Source organism: Xenopus tropicalis, chromosome 2 (assembly GCF_000004195.4).
Source record: "Xenopus tropicalis strain Nigerian chromosome 2, UCB_Xtro_10.0, whole genome shotgun sequence".
NCBI lineage: Eukaryota > Metazoa > Chordata > Amphibia > Anura > Pipidae > Xenopus > Xenopus tropicalis.
The window spans coordinates 154,222,272-154,235,734 of NC_030678.2; the positions used below are offsets into that span (position 1 = coordinate 154,222,272).

The following is a 13,463-nucleotide window of genomic DNA, read 5'->3' on the forward strand; positions in this document are numbered from 1 at the left end:
TCAAGCTCCCCAATATCGGGGGAAGATCCGCTCGCTTGGCGAGATCTTACCATGTATGGGGACCTTTATACCACTGGGAGGATCATATCAATGTACCAATAGGTCCTTGTCCAACATTATTTCAAATCTAGCTGGCTCAATTCTAGCCAGTAGCACAGCCACATTGTTGGGCCCCATACTTGGTCTGGAGGAATATTACATGCATTCTGGTGAAAGGAAGGGTTTATCATCCCCCCATGCAGAGACATCACACACACAACACATCATTAGGTTTTTAATAACTTTATTACCAATTAAAACGTTTACAGAATATACAGAGTCTAGATGCTTAGAATGGAATTTTGTTTAATTTGGAACAATTTGTCGTTTACATCAGATTTTGTGCGGATTTTCTCCCACACTGTATTGGAAGGTTCCTACTGCCATGGCTTTGCAGCCCAGCTCCTCCCTAAGCGTCCTTTGTGTCTAGGCATCCGACAGCAACCATGGCAACTTGGCAAACACAGGAGGGGGATAACGGCTGATGATCAGGGAGGCGGGGTAGCAGCCGCAGCCACCTCGGAACCCAAGCACAGCTTTAAATAACAGCTCTCTGCCCGCACCGACCTCCAAGAGACAGTAAGTGAAATAACTGGCAGTTCGCAGCTCTAGAATTTCCAGTCAACGCACCGTTGCACATAATCAGCTGTGACGTTAGCCGCTGGGAAAATGGCAAGGCTTGCTGGGAGATGTAGTGTAAATGGGTATTTGTGAGGGAGCTGTGAACGTACATGGAACTACAAGCCCCAACAGGCAGCGCGGCATAGAATCATCTGTAAAACTGGGTGCTCCCTATTATTGCCATCGTGGTGCAGTCTGCAGCCCCACATCTAACTACACGGGATACCGGTAAGCAGCGGCGCATACCATTTTTGGGGGTGGGTGTGGGCCTTACAGAGAGGTACTATACAGTGTAATGATGCTAACATAGTTATAGCTTCCATCAGGGTAATACAGTGTTATTATGTGCTGTTCTGCTGGGAAAATGATTGGTGTGGATATTGGAATCGATATTGGAATCACAAATTCTTATGGTTCCCCAACTTGTGGCCCATAAGGCCGCAGGGCCAATGTTGTGATGGTGCAGTTGTAGGTTTAGGATGACTGCAGTTAGTGGTAACAAGCAGTTCTCTCTGTCTTAGTGACAGCAGTTTCTTGTAAAAAAAAAAGAATAAATAAATATTTTATTGAAATAATGGTTAAGAAAAATGAATGGGCATGACCTCCTGAGAAGACTTTCATCATCTTCCTACAGAATGGAATAAGGGCATGACCAAACCACGGGTAGAACCACATCTAGAACCACATCTAGAACAGTCATAGTTTCCATTTGTGGAAGCTTTTAGAGTGAGAGGTACATCTGAGTTGAGTTAGATAGTCCCTTGCATGGATTCAAATTGTCAGTGTATCCTTAGTATTAGATTGCAGCCCTTAACTGGAAAAAATGGGAAAGGACTACATGTATTTGTAGTTTTGAGTATACCTACCCCAGATACTTTGTCCCAAAAATAAATCTTTGAACCAACCAATGGGGTAATTTAGAATTAAGCTGCAGAGGAGTGTGAGGAGAGGGAGCATTTAATGTCCTGAAAATGATAAGGTTGAGGAGATCACTTGGTGGTGGCAGCACCTTCAGAAGAAATAGTGTAACCCGTCTCTTCAGAGAGATATTTCTTAATTTTGGTAAACAGACAATTCTACCAAAGACCAGAGAGGACCTGGCTGGCAACTGGCAACTTTCTGAACAATTTTGGAGTAGACAAAATATGTCATTCAAATAGATGGTAACTGCTTGGCTTAGCAGATACTCTTTGAAGAAACAGAAGCATTACACATTTTTAAACAACTTTACTTGAAGAAATCGTTGAAATTGTTTGTTGATCTAGCAAACAACATACTTGTGTAAATGAAGTAAGAGCAAGAATTAAATAAGATGGGCAAAAGATGGGTTCCGAAGTCAGAGCGAGCTCTAAATAAGAAAGACTGGAGATGGGCTCTGTATAAAACAGCCTGTTTCTGAATGGCAGGCGTCACATAGGGGTATTGAGTGTTTCTTTGTTGGCATTGCCTTCAGGGCCAAGCACACACCAATCCCTCACACAGTTCCTGTAATTTGTGGGTCAGTACAGGTATAGACCCATTATCCAGAATGCTTGTGGCCTGGGGTTTTCCAGATAAACGAGCCTTCTGTAATTTGGCTCTCCATTTCTGAAATATACCAAAATACAATTAAAACAATTTAAATAAACCCCATAGAACTGTTCTGCCTCCTATAAGGATTAACTGAATCTTAGTTGCCATCAAGTAGATACAGAGAAAAGAGAAAAAGGAAATAATTAAAAAAAATTATAATAATTTGCTTATAATAGAGTCTATGGGAGATGGCATTCCCGTAATTCAGAACTTTCTGGATAACGGGTTTCTGGATAATGGATCCACAACCCGTATATTAATGAATGCCAGCATTACTTGTGACACTTTATTACGTGAAGGGCCAAAAGGTGTGTTCTAGTTTTTAGAACCACAAAGAGAGACATTTTGGAGGCTCACAGCTGCTGCATAATAATGACTGGTCCTGGCCAATCCATACTACTGATTTCTTTTTTTTTTTTCAAAACTGGAAAAATGGATATCTGTGATTATGTTTTAGTGTATTAATTCTTTAATTTGGGAAACAAATGTGCTTCAGCTTGGTATAAAACAATAGCACTGAGTCCTGGGAACGGAGCAACTTAGAAGATAAATACCTGCATAATGTGTGCAGCGGAAAACAGCGTTTTGTTATATCTTTCGGCTTACACTGTAACATTTAATAATAGTACTTGTATTTTTCTTATGCTTCATTTGGAAGAAACAAGCTAGAACAAATACATTCCTACTGTTGTGTATTATAATTTTTGTATAACATAGGTGTCTATTATTCTAATCCTGTTTCAAATTTCCCTGCCTCTAGGTGTGCAAGAATGAATCTAGCAGAAATATGCGATAATGCTAAAAAGGGAAGAGAATATGCTCTCCTTGGAAATTACGATTCCTCCATGGTGTATTACCAGGGCGTAATCCAGCAGATTCAGAAGCACTTTCAGACAATACGGGACCCAGTGGTGAAAGTGAAGTGGCAACAGGTGAATGTGATTCCCAAAATGCAATAAATATTGTGTCATTTTACTCTTTGTTTTGATTTCATATTTCTGTAGAATATTGATATTTTAGTTGTTTCTATCCTGGGCATAGTTTGCAATAGTTTTCTCTCAGCCTAATTCCCTATGAAGAGAATAGTTGCAACTAATCTCCCTTCAACAAAGTGAATCGCCAGTGGAAAGGCATAGGCACCATAGATGAGGGATAACACCCTATTCTGATTATTTAGCCATAGGGCTAACCAGTTGCATTACAAAGTACAGTTGTGTTCAGAATAATAGCAACCTGATCAATCACTATTTTTGCCATGTCTACATGGCAAATCCTTTACTAGTAGGTGTAGCAGAGTAATAGACAACCAACAGACCTTACAGTCATGACATGCATGCTGCTGATTCTGTGTAATTGAATCACTAATTTATTCAATTACACAAATATTTGTTCATAATAATAGATTATTGTTCAAATTATTAGCAGTGTGGATTAGTGAGGTCATTTATTCTGTGAAAAAACAGGTGTCAATTACTGCCCTTATTTAAGGAAGTCTGGCAGCAAATGTTGTGTTTGATGGCTGAGTAAAATGGGTTGTTCCAGACACTGTTCAGAAGAACAGCGTACTTTGATTAAAACGTTGATTGGAGAGGGGAATACATATACAGTAAACGTGTAGAAAATGATAGGCTGCTCCGCTATAATGATCTCAAATGATTTAACAATGGCAACTAAAACCTGAAAGACGTGGAAGAAAACGGAAAACTACAGTTTGAATGGATAGAAGAATAGTCGGAATGGTAAAGACTCAGCCAATGATCAGCTCCAGGAAGTTCAAAGACTGTCTAAATTTACCTGTGAATACTGTTACAATCAGAAAACACCTATGTGAAGCCAAGCTATCGGCAAGAAGCCCCCGCAAAGTCCCGTTGTTGAAAAAAGACCTGCTGAAGAGGTTACACTTTTGCCAAAGAACACAGTGACTGGCCTAAAGAGAAATGGCACAGCATTTTGTGGACTGAAGAAAAGCAAGATTGTTATTTTGGGGTTGCAGACAGTTTGTCAGATGACCCCCAAACATTGAATTCAAGCCACAATACACTGTGTGAACAGTGAAGCATGGTGGCACATCATATGATGTGGGGATGTTTCTCATACTGCAGTGTTGGGCTTATTTTTAAATACCAGGGATCATGGATCAGTTTGAAAACATCAAAATACTCGAGGTCATTTTGTCTTATGCTGAAGAAGAAATGCGTTTGAAATGGATGTTTCAATAAGACAACGACCCCAAACACACCAGTAAATGAGCAACATTTTGGTTTCTACCAACAAGATTGATGTTATAGATTGACGTCAAAAATGCTGTTTCTGAGGCAAAACCAAGAAATGCAGAAGAACTGTGGAATATAGTCCAATCATCCTGGGCTGGAATACCTGTTAACAGGTGCAGAAGTTGGTCGACTCCATGCAACACAGATGTGCAGCAGTTCTGGGAAACAGTGGCTATACAACTAAATATTAGTTCAGTGATTCAAAGGAAAGCAAAATCTTTAAACATTTTTCAGTTTATACAGTGAATGTTTCCATTTGTAAAGAAGAATGCAGACACTACTATTTTTTGAACAGCCTAATATTCCCTTTTCTTCACTTTCTATAAAGGAATAACACAAATTTGATAGATTTTTCTTTATGTTTGATTTGGAATAGAATGTTCAGTGTTCCCAATGCATTTGTGTATATGGAAATAAAAGATATTATAAGGATTTTGAGCGTTATTCACTTTTTTAAACACACTGCTATTATTCTAAACACAACTGTATACAAGCTATTTAAGTGAGGAGCCATCAATGAGCCAATGCGGTTCTAAATCTGATAGGAAAAATCACCTGTCCAATTCACATCTGTCTAATTTTCAGGCAGATATCGGTCGGTTAGGCCTATTGGAGTAGAGTCCTGCAGCAGGTCGCTGGTTTCAAAAATTGGTTCCACGCAGGACTCTGTTGGAGCCATTGTATTCTACAAAGGTTATCTGTTATGTAACCTTTTCTGCTTTTTTCCAGCTTGAATGCTGCCCCCATGGCTACACAGAAGCTTATTTATATTAACTATAGTCTTTCTGAAGCAAACATGAAACTTACCAGTGCAGGGCAACAGTACATTATATTTTAATAAAATTTTTTGGTGTTACTGTTCCTTTAAGAAAATGCTGCACATAATGACACTAGTGCCAGGCTTTTCTTTTATGGAACAGTGCAAAACTAAAAATAGAGCAGTTCTGATTGAATCGTGAGTTACTTTTATACAACTGATGTATAAATGTCTGGTGACGCACCCACAGTGTTCTAGAACACTATGTTTGTAATACAAGTGCGCAGGAGTTGTCACAAAATTGCCAAACTCTGGAATGTGCTTGACCTCTTTAGTTGCCAAAGTAAAACTAAAACCAGTCTGTGTGCTGGTCAGTAGCACAGCTTCTGTTTTGGGTATGGTAGCCATGTGGCAATGTCATCATTAGTGCCAAAAGCTGATTAATAACATGGTTCTGAAAATGCCATGGCGTGCCGGACTATTGATCCAGCACACCCCTGCGCACAAGTGCTTTTAGAATGAGCAATAAGGGTGTGCTCTTGCACTTGCAACCAGGGGCTGTGAAAATGAGCATTCCAGTTTTACTGTTTAAAAAAAAAAAAAATATAGGATGTGTAGCTAGAAAGAGATATTGCCACCAACATCATATAAATACTGCATACGGTCTGTGCCAATATTTGCTCTTGGATGACCAATAAATTAACGAGCAAAGAACTGTGTGGCTGTCAGATATATTCTCTCCCATAATTCCCTATTGACATGACCAAACAGGGAGTGAAGTAGATGGCAGTTAAATGGGACAGTCAGGTTTTTAAAACAAGCCATATAGTGGCTAACTAAGTGCTTTGGAGTGGTATCACTATAACTGGCAACAAATACAGGTATGGGATCCCTTATCCGGAAACCCATTATCCAGAAAGCTCAGAATTATGGAAAGCCCATCTCCCATAGACTCCGTTTTAATCAAATAATTCAGAATTTTAAAACTGATCTCCCTTTTCTCTGTAATAATAAAACAATACCTGTAATTAATCCCAACTAAGATATAATTAATCCTTATTGGATGCAAAACAATCCTATTGGGTTTAATTAATGTTTTATTTTTTAGTAGACTTAAGGTATGGAGATCCAAATTACGGAAAGAACCCTTATCCGGAATACCCTTGGTCCCAAGCATTCTGGATAATGGGTCCTATACCTGTATCTAATGAAAGATGGCAAGCTTAATATAGTGACACATGATGAGAACTTGGCTTTTAAAGGATCATATTAAAACTTGTTTACAACAGAGACTCATTTTGTGCTTTATTTGTATTCTGTAGTAATCATGTCTTGCAGGAGCTCATTGTGTGAATTTACCAGCAGTGCTGTTTGTCTTGCATCTTTATGCCATATTGCCAGCTTGGCACCTTAAAAAAAAAGTCTCTCCGTTTCTGCATTGCTCTGGAAATTTTAACATTGGGGAAATCTTCTTGCATTTCTGCAAGCTCCAGTTCTGTTGTAATCAGCTGTGCTCTGATTGGATCTTTCTTCTTGTAGCTTCTCCAAAAAGAGCACAGTTCTCTTGACAGACAGTAAAATTAACCAATCAAGGCACAAATGTGGGCAGGGCTAGGGAGATATTACTAACTGAAGGTACTGCAGAAATGAAGACCAATAACAAGCATCTGCAGGATGTAATCTTTACCTAAGATACTCACCAACTCTGAACTTTTGCTGCAAATTTCATCCCTCTCCCACAGGTACTATACTGTATCATCATCCCATTCCCACAGGTACTATACTGTATCATCCCACTCCCACAGGTACTATACTGTATCATCCCACTCCCACAGGTATTATCACCCTTGCTCCAGTCCTAAATTAAGTCATTCACTCTGAAAAAGCTAATTGTGCTTTTATATATTTGTTGTTGTTGTTTCCGTGGGGTCTGCTTCCTCTATATTTACGTCAGTGGTGTGAGGGCATGCCTGAATATCTGGCATCAATACCCACTGCATCTCACTGCATATAATGTGCCTGTGATGCTAATACCCACTGCATATAATGTGCTGGCTTTGTAAATACAGACTGCATTTCACTGTATATAATGTGCCTGGGATGTCAGTACCCACTGCCTTTCTCTCTATAAAACTAACTAAAACACATTTAAGCTAACTGATCAGAAACACAAATGGACGGAGAACCCCCCACAGAAGTGCATGTATGAATACTTTTACACCCACAGTCTATGTAGTCTATGTATGGCCCATCTTTAGCCTCCCCAAACAAAAAAAGTCACTCTCCGCCTATGCCTGGGCTAGCTGCTCACTGAAAACTGCACCGACCCAAGGTACTACTGTAGGAGTGCCACCTTGCTATCTTTATCTTCTTCCTTGATCCTCTCTAGGGGCACTCTCGGTGTGCATGCGCAGTAGAGTAGTAATTTTAACCTAGATGCAAAAAAACAGAAAAATAAAAAAATGTAATGTGGTGCTCCTACATTAGTGCCCCTGGCCTATGCAGTTTTTACAGAACAAAAGTACAAGCTCAAAAATGTAACCCCTGACCAACAGATTATGGCTTTTCTTCTCCTTCAAATCTCATGCATAGAATCCAGGGAAACATTACCCTGGCTAAACTGTCATGAAACATGGCAAAATGCTTGATTAGCTGTGTGTGATTTCATGGGATGACTATTGTGTTATTTTTCTGCGTGTGCTTATTCAGGTATGTCAGGAATTAGTGGAAGAGTATGAGCAAGTGAAGAGTATTGTTAGCACCCTGGAATCCTTTAAAATTGAAAAACCAGCAGAGTTCCCAGTTGCAGTAGCCGAGGAACCTGTCAAGGACCCAGCGGTTTGGCCTCCTCCAGTTCCAGCAGAACACAGGTCTGTGGACACAACACTATACATTTACAGAAAGGCAAATAACCAAAACATTGAACTGAACATGACGGCATTTCATTCCAGGGCTGCCGATTTTCAGAATGTTATTATGTATTCAATGTTTTTACTACCAAAATGGATTTAAGGATACGCCATCCTAGGGTGTTTAAACCTATAAAGCTACGACCAATTGCAGCTTATATTTCTCCTTTATGACCTGCACTTGAGCCTGAGCAGAGCCCGCCAATGCAGAGTATATTGCATTGGACAGTAAACTCAATAAGGCTCAGTTTCCCGACTGCAACTGCATTTGTGGGTTGTAAATGACCCCTAATATTCCTTATAAATATTCATAAATTATTTCAATAAATAACTACAAGCTGGGTTCATCAATCACATTAGCATTAACAATTTAGTCATAAACAAAGCAAATGCATACTGTATGTCTTTTTGTTGTTCTGTTCACACTGGAGCATTCCCTGGCACAATTCACAGACGAAACAGGTTGTGGTCCTTTATCTGACTTGTAAAGCTGCCAATCAGAGCTGATATCTTGGGGGGAGAGAGTGCCACTGTTGTCCTGGGCCTGGTCAAATTTTGATCTGAAGGCGGGGCCTGGCTGCGTAGTTCAAAATTAGCCAAATTGCATAACTTACATATGCACATTCAAACTTTACGTAACTCAATTCAATTTACGTAACTTTCTTACGTAACTGTTAACATCAGAGAGTTATTATATTATAAAGTAACATCAGCTGTTTATGTATTGGGATCTATTTACTGACTAATATGAGCTATCTCAATAGTCTGGATCTGACAGAGATCTCTTTGATAGAGAAATGTCTATATGGTCACTTTGACACATGTGGCATTTTGATTGTTGTAGCCTTCTCGGGGACTGTAACTAGAAAACATGATCATACAACTCTTTTACTGTTTACTTATTGTAATTTGGGTTCTGCAGGGCTCCTCCTCAAGTCAGACGACCTAACAGGGAGGTAAAGCCCCTGAGGAAGGAATCTCCAGGAATACAACCTCATGGACCTGTCGGGAGAGCACAGCCCATATCAAAAAGCGATAGGCCCTCAAACAGAGACGGCAGAGTGCGAGGTAAAGATGATAAGGTAAGGAACATTCCAGTGCTATCACCATCCAGTTATATCTATGGGACTCAATAATAAAATTTAAAGGTGTCCCCCAAAATTCCAGGTAATTTTTTGGCAACAGAAGTATCACAGTTATGCTGTGTGATTTCCCTTATATAATTCCCTATATGTTAGCAGGATTTATAGGACAGAATGTCAGGTACCCCTATGAATCCAGTCACTAAGTTTTTTCACTGGGCTGGTGTTCCCTTTAGGAAATAAATGCACTGGCCTGGGGAAAAGCTATCAGCAGTGCTATTCAGCCATTTTACTTACCTCTCCCAGGTGTTCCCAGCGAGGAATTACACTCATGCATGAGCAGTAGAGCAATTGGATAATGTTACTGTATTGTAGATGCCCAAGCAGGGGACACCTGGGAATAAAGTAATATGTCAGCGTGACATTGAATATGTCTTTTCAACCAGGCCATTGCATTTTTTCCTAAAAGGGGCACCAACACTGGGTAAAAACATAGTTTTTAAATTAACTAGATGATGCTAAAAAATTTGGCACCCCCAGTGAATCTGCCTTTCCTTGTCCTGTGATTTCACTCAACCTTCTAGTGCAAATAGGGACCGGCATTTCATTAACTGGAGAAAAGCTTAAAGGGTATTTAAAGCAAAAATGAATATAAACTTAAACAGACTGCTCCTTTGAGCACTTTTGCAGATTACATTACTATTACTAAGTTGTTTTGCACCAGTTATGGAATAATCTGGACATAGGCGCCATTATACTAACACGCTTGCAGTTGTCTCATAGAAAGACTGTCTCAAATGCTCTTTTTATTTTCGGCAGCTGCGTTTCTTAGATTTCTGCTGATAAGCAGAGCTCCTTGCAGTGTGTGCAGAAAAGGAACTGCAGTGCATATGTCAGGGTACATGGCAGCTATAAAATGGTATAATTCCTCCTTAGAGAAAGATCCTTCAACCAGGATGACAACAGACTAAATAACCCCAGAGAGCTTGCTTGTCTGTGCAGCTGGATATTAACAGTATGTTGGAATATTTTAGTATCATATTGTAGGAAGCTGGAAATAGACAATGGTAAGGCTTGCACCTTCCTTCTGGGATTCCACCAATCTGCTGCATGTCTGGGGTTTAGAAAAGTTATTGCTCACAGGTATAGATGATTACAGTTTTTAATAATGGTGGTTTAATTTTGGGATTCTATTTGGGTGAATGTTTTGCAAGTACAGTGGTATTGAAATAAATGCTCTGAGGTGGCCATATCATTGCTTTAGGTTGGGCAGCAGCGTGGGTGCCTTTGATCATTGATATGCAGAAAGAGAGAATGGTCCCCTGTAATTCAAGCCGGCATCTGTCCTGGTGCTCTATGTTAACTGCAATTATAAAATGGGTGAAAAAGCACCGTGGCGATTTCCATTTTGTTGGCACTTCATTAGTTTGTACACCACTATCCTTTTCGATTATATTAGTGCTTACGGAACAAGATAAATAAGAACCACTGGGGGTGCATATTTTTCAGGCACCACCCAGTGATTATGATCGCTAACCTTGTACCTCGGGCCAGTGCTCTTCTTTGTTAAAAATTGTACCGGACCAAGATATATTGCAATCAGCACTGTGCCACTGTGTTCAGCTGCTTTCCCATCCCTTTCAGCTGTTCAGGCCCCACAAGTGCACAATATAGTAATATAGTAACATTTCTTTCTGAGCAGTAATGCAGAAAGGAACCAATGGGAATAAACTGGTAACAAAATCATAGAAATATACTCAGGGCCCAGGGTTAGACTGGCCCACTGGGATACCAGGACAAATTCTGGTCAGGCCCGACCCTGTTGGGCCCTGCCAGCTTGCCTGAGATGGACATGCATTCCACAGGGAAATGCATTGCCATCTTTATTTCTTAACAGCAAGTAAGTAGCGCTATGGAGCAGGAGCAGAGCGGGGAGCGATGGTGGGCCCCAGGTGCCCCAGTCCTATTCTGCCTGGGCTGGTACATTTTTTAGTGAAGAGGAGCAGCAGCCAGAGTCCAAGGTTAGCAATCACGATTTTCAATTTTGTTGTCCTTTAAACATTTATATTGTTTTTTTCTCACACGCACTCATTTAGCACTGACATTCAAAAGAAAATGTGTCAGACAACAGCATGCATGTTGTGAAAGGCTGCTCATTAGGGCAAATTACTGGCACACAGGCTGGCTTAGCAACCCAATATGTGCCCCAGTCACCGTATCTCTCCTGATCATTGTCAGACGCTGCATCACGCAACCTGTCTACAGGGCTTGCCTGTCACTTTCTGTGCAAGTACAGTCATTATTTAGCACATTCTCCCTCTATTAGTGTGCAGACCATTTTTTTTAGGAAGGAATGTTATTAAGAAAGAGCACTCGCTACATCCAAAGCTGAATTGAAAAACTCTTAAATAATGCAAAAGAGAAGAACATAGAATTATGCTAGAAATGCTGCACTTTGGGGTAATGTAATAAAAGGTGCAAAGTTCAGCCAGGTCTGTTTATCAATTGCACAGACTGATATTCAAAACATGTGGCCTAACATGATTTAAAGTAGGGGGCTGCTTTGGACAACTTTGCAAGCCTGGGCCATTACTGTTATAGGGCTGTGGAACCTCTTGGCTGGTATCGTTAATAAGTCTTTATTTTATGCCATTGTGCAAGAAAGACTCTTTCAACAGCATCAACAGGAATAGTCTTGACCAATTTAGATGGCTTCAGAAGGGGCCTTGCAGAATTGCAAGTTTGATCATTGCAAAACCATTACATGTACTTTACTTTTAACCTCCGCCTTTAAATATCAAATGCCTATAAAATTCCCATGCTGTAGAGCTGATTACTACACACTGAATTGGTATTTATGCAGCCATACACTGTCCATCTAGACCTATTACACCTCAGCTGAGAAGCATTCAGCTCTACTTTGAATGAAAAGTCTTTCTTTTGTTATGCTGTATTAGTTTTTTGCACCAAAAACCACTGACAATCCTCTACCTTGTAATTTAGTTTAACGACCTTAAATGACTCACTGTAATCACAGTAGGATGCAGACAAATGCAAATATGCAAAAGTTAATTTCATGGTGAACCACCCCTAATGTGCTGTTCTGGATAGATATAGTTTATGTTTTTTTAACCTTAACAATGTAAAAATTTTTTAGAATTAACATATATTATAATGATTATGTTATTGGTTTTAGGGAAGGAAAAATCAGCAAGACGCTGGGGCAGATGGAGAGCTAAAGAAGTTTGATGGAGCAGGTTACGACAAGGATCTGGTGGAGGCCTTAGAGAGGGACATTATCTCCAGGAATCCTAATGTACATTGGTAGGCAAAATAGCTTTTTATTTTGAAATGATGTCTTCTACCCCTGTGCCTGTTTATAGAGCGAGCATTGGATTTAGGCTGACGTACCAGTGTTAAAAAGAACACGGCAGTGCTGTAGTCTGTTTTATGTGTAAACCTCATTCACTGATTTTAAAATCCATAAAAGATAGATTTAAGAGTTTTTTCCACATTAAATTGCCTCTATTACGGCTCAAATAGCGTTTGAAAGCAACGTTTTCCTTTCTGTTTTTTGGAGAGGGCTCAGGAGCTTAAATTAATGCATAAATGACGTATTACATTCTGTTTTATAAACATGTAATTTACTGATATCCTTTTGATTTAATTTATTTACTTCTTGCTTTTCTTATACTGTTAATGGAGTAGCTTTGTTACTTGCAGTGTTGACCCCATTTCTCCCCTCAAGGCCACTTTACTAAATGGGCAAAAGGGGCATCTTTGAGTTGTGGCTGAAAATAAGGGGCTAGTGTGTCACTCAACTACTGGAACCTGCTTTTAAACATGGAAGATCTTCATAGAAATGAATAGGGGTTTATTGGTCTGGTCCCTTTGGGCTCTAATATCCATTACCTCCTCTCCTTCATGGTTTACAGATGGGACAGATTTGCCTCAGAGGACACCAAAGGATCTGTACAATTACCCATTGCGTTGACACCGCAAATACTCATGTTTTAATTTCCTCTCTAAATAGGGAAGATATCGCTGATCTGGAAGATGCAAAGAAGTTACTGAGAGAAGCAGTTGTACTGCCAATGTGGATGCCTGACTTTTTTAAAGGCATCAGAAGACCATGGAAAGTAAGAATACATTACATTGTTGTAATTCCTTTTCATTCACGTGTCCTTGTTGTTGCTGGAAAATGATTTTA

The 13,463-nt window shown here is 39.8% G+C and overlaps 1 protein-coding gene across 2 annotated transcripts in view; it reads left to right on the forward strand.

The window, feature by feature from the left end:
* The first annotated feature begins 450 nt into the window (after positions 1-450).
* katnal1 (katanin p60 subunit A-like 1) overlaps positions 451-13,463 on the forward strand; it is a 34,080-nt gene continuing 21,067 nt past the window's right edge. Inside the window, exons 1-6 of one of the 2 annotated variants that reach the window (XM_002934015.5) lie at positions 451-618; positions 2,993-3,164; positions 7,972-8,132; positions 9,094-9,253; positions 12,450-12,577; positions 13,287-13,392. In XM_002934015.5, the coding sequence (XP_002934061.1) occupies positions 3,003-3,164; positions 7,972-8,132; positions 9,094-9,253; positions 12,450-12,577; positions 13,287-13,392 (717 nt within the window). In that variant the 5' untranslated portion in view covers positions 451-618; positions 2,993-3,002. The other variant, XM_004912041.3, reaches the window with a different exon arrangement.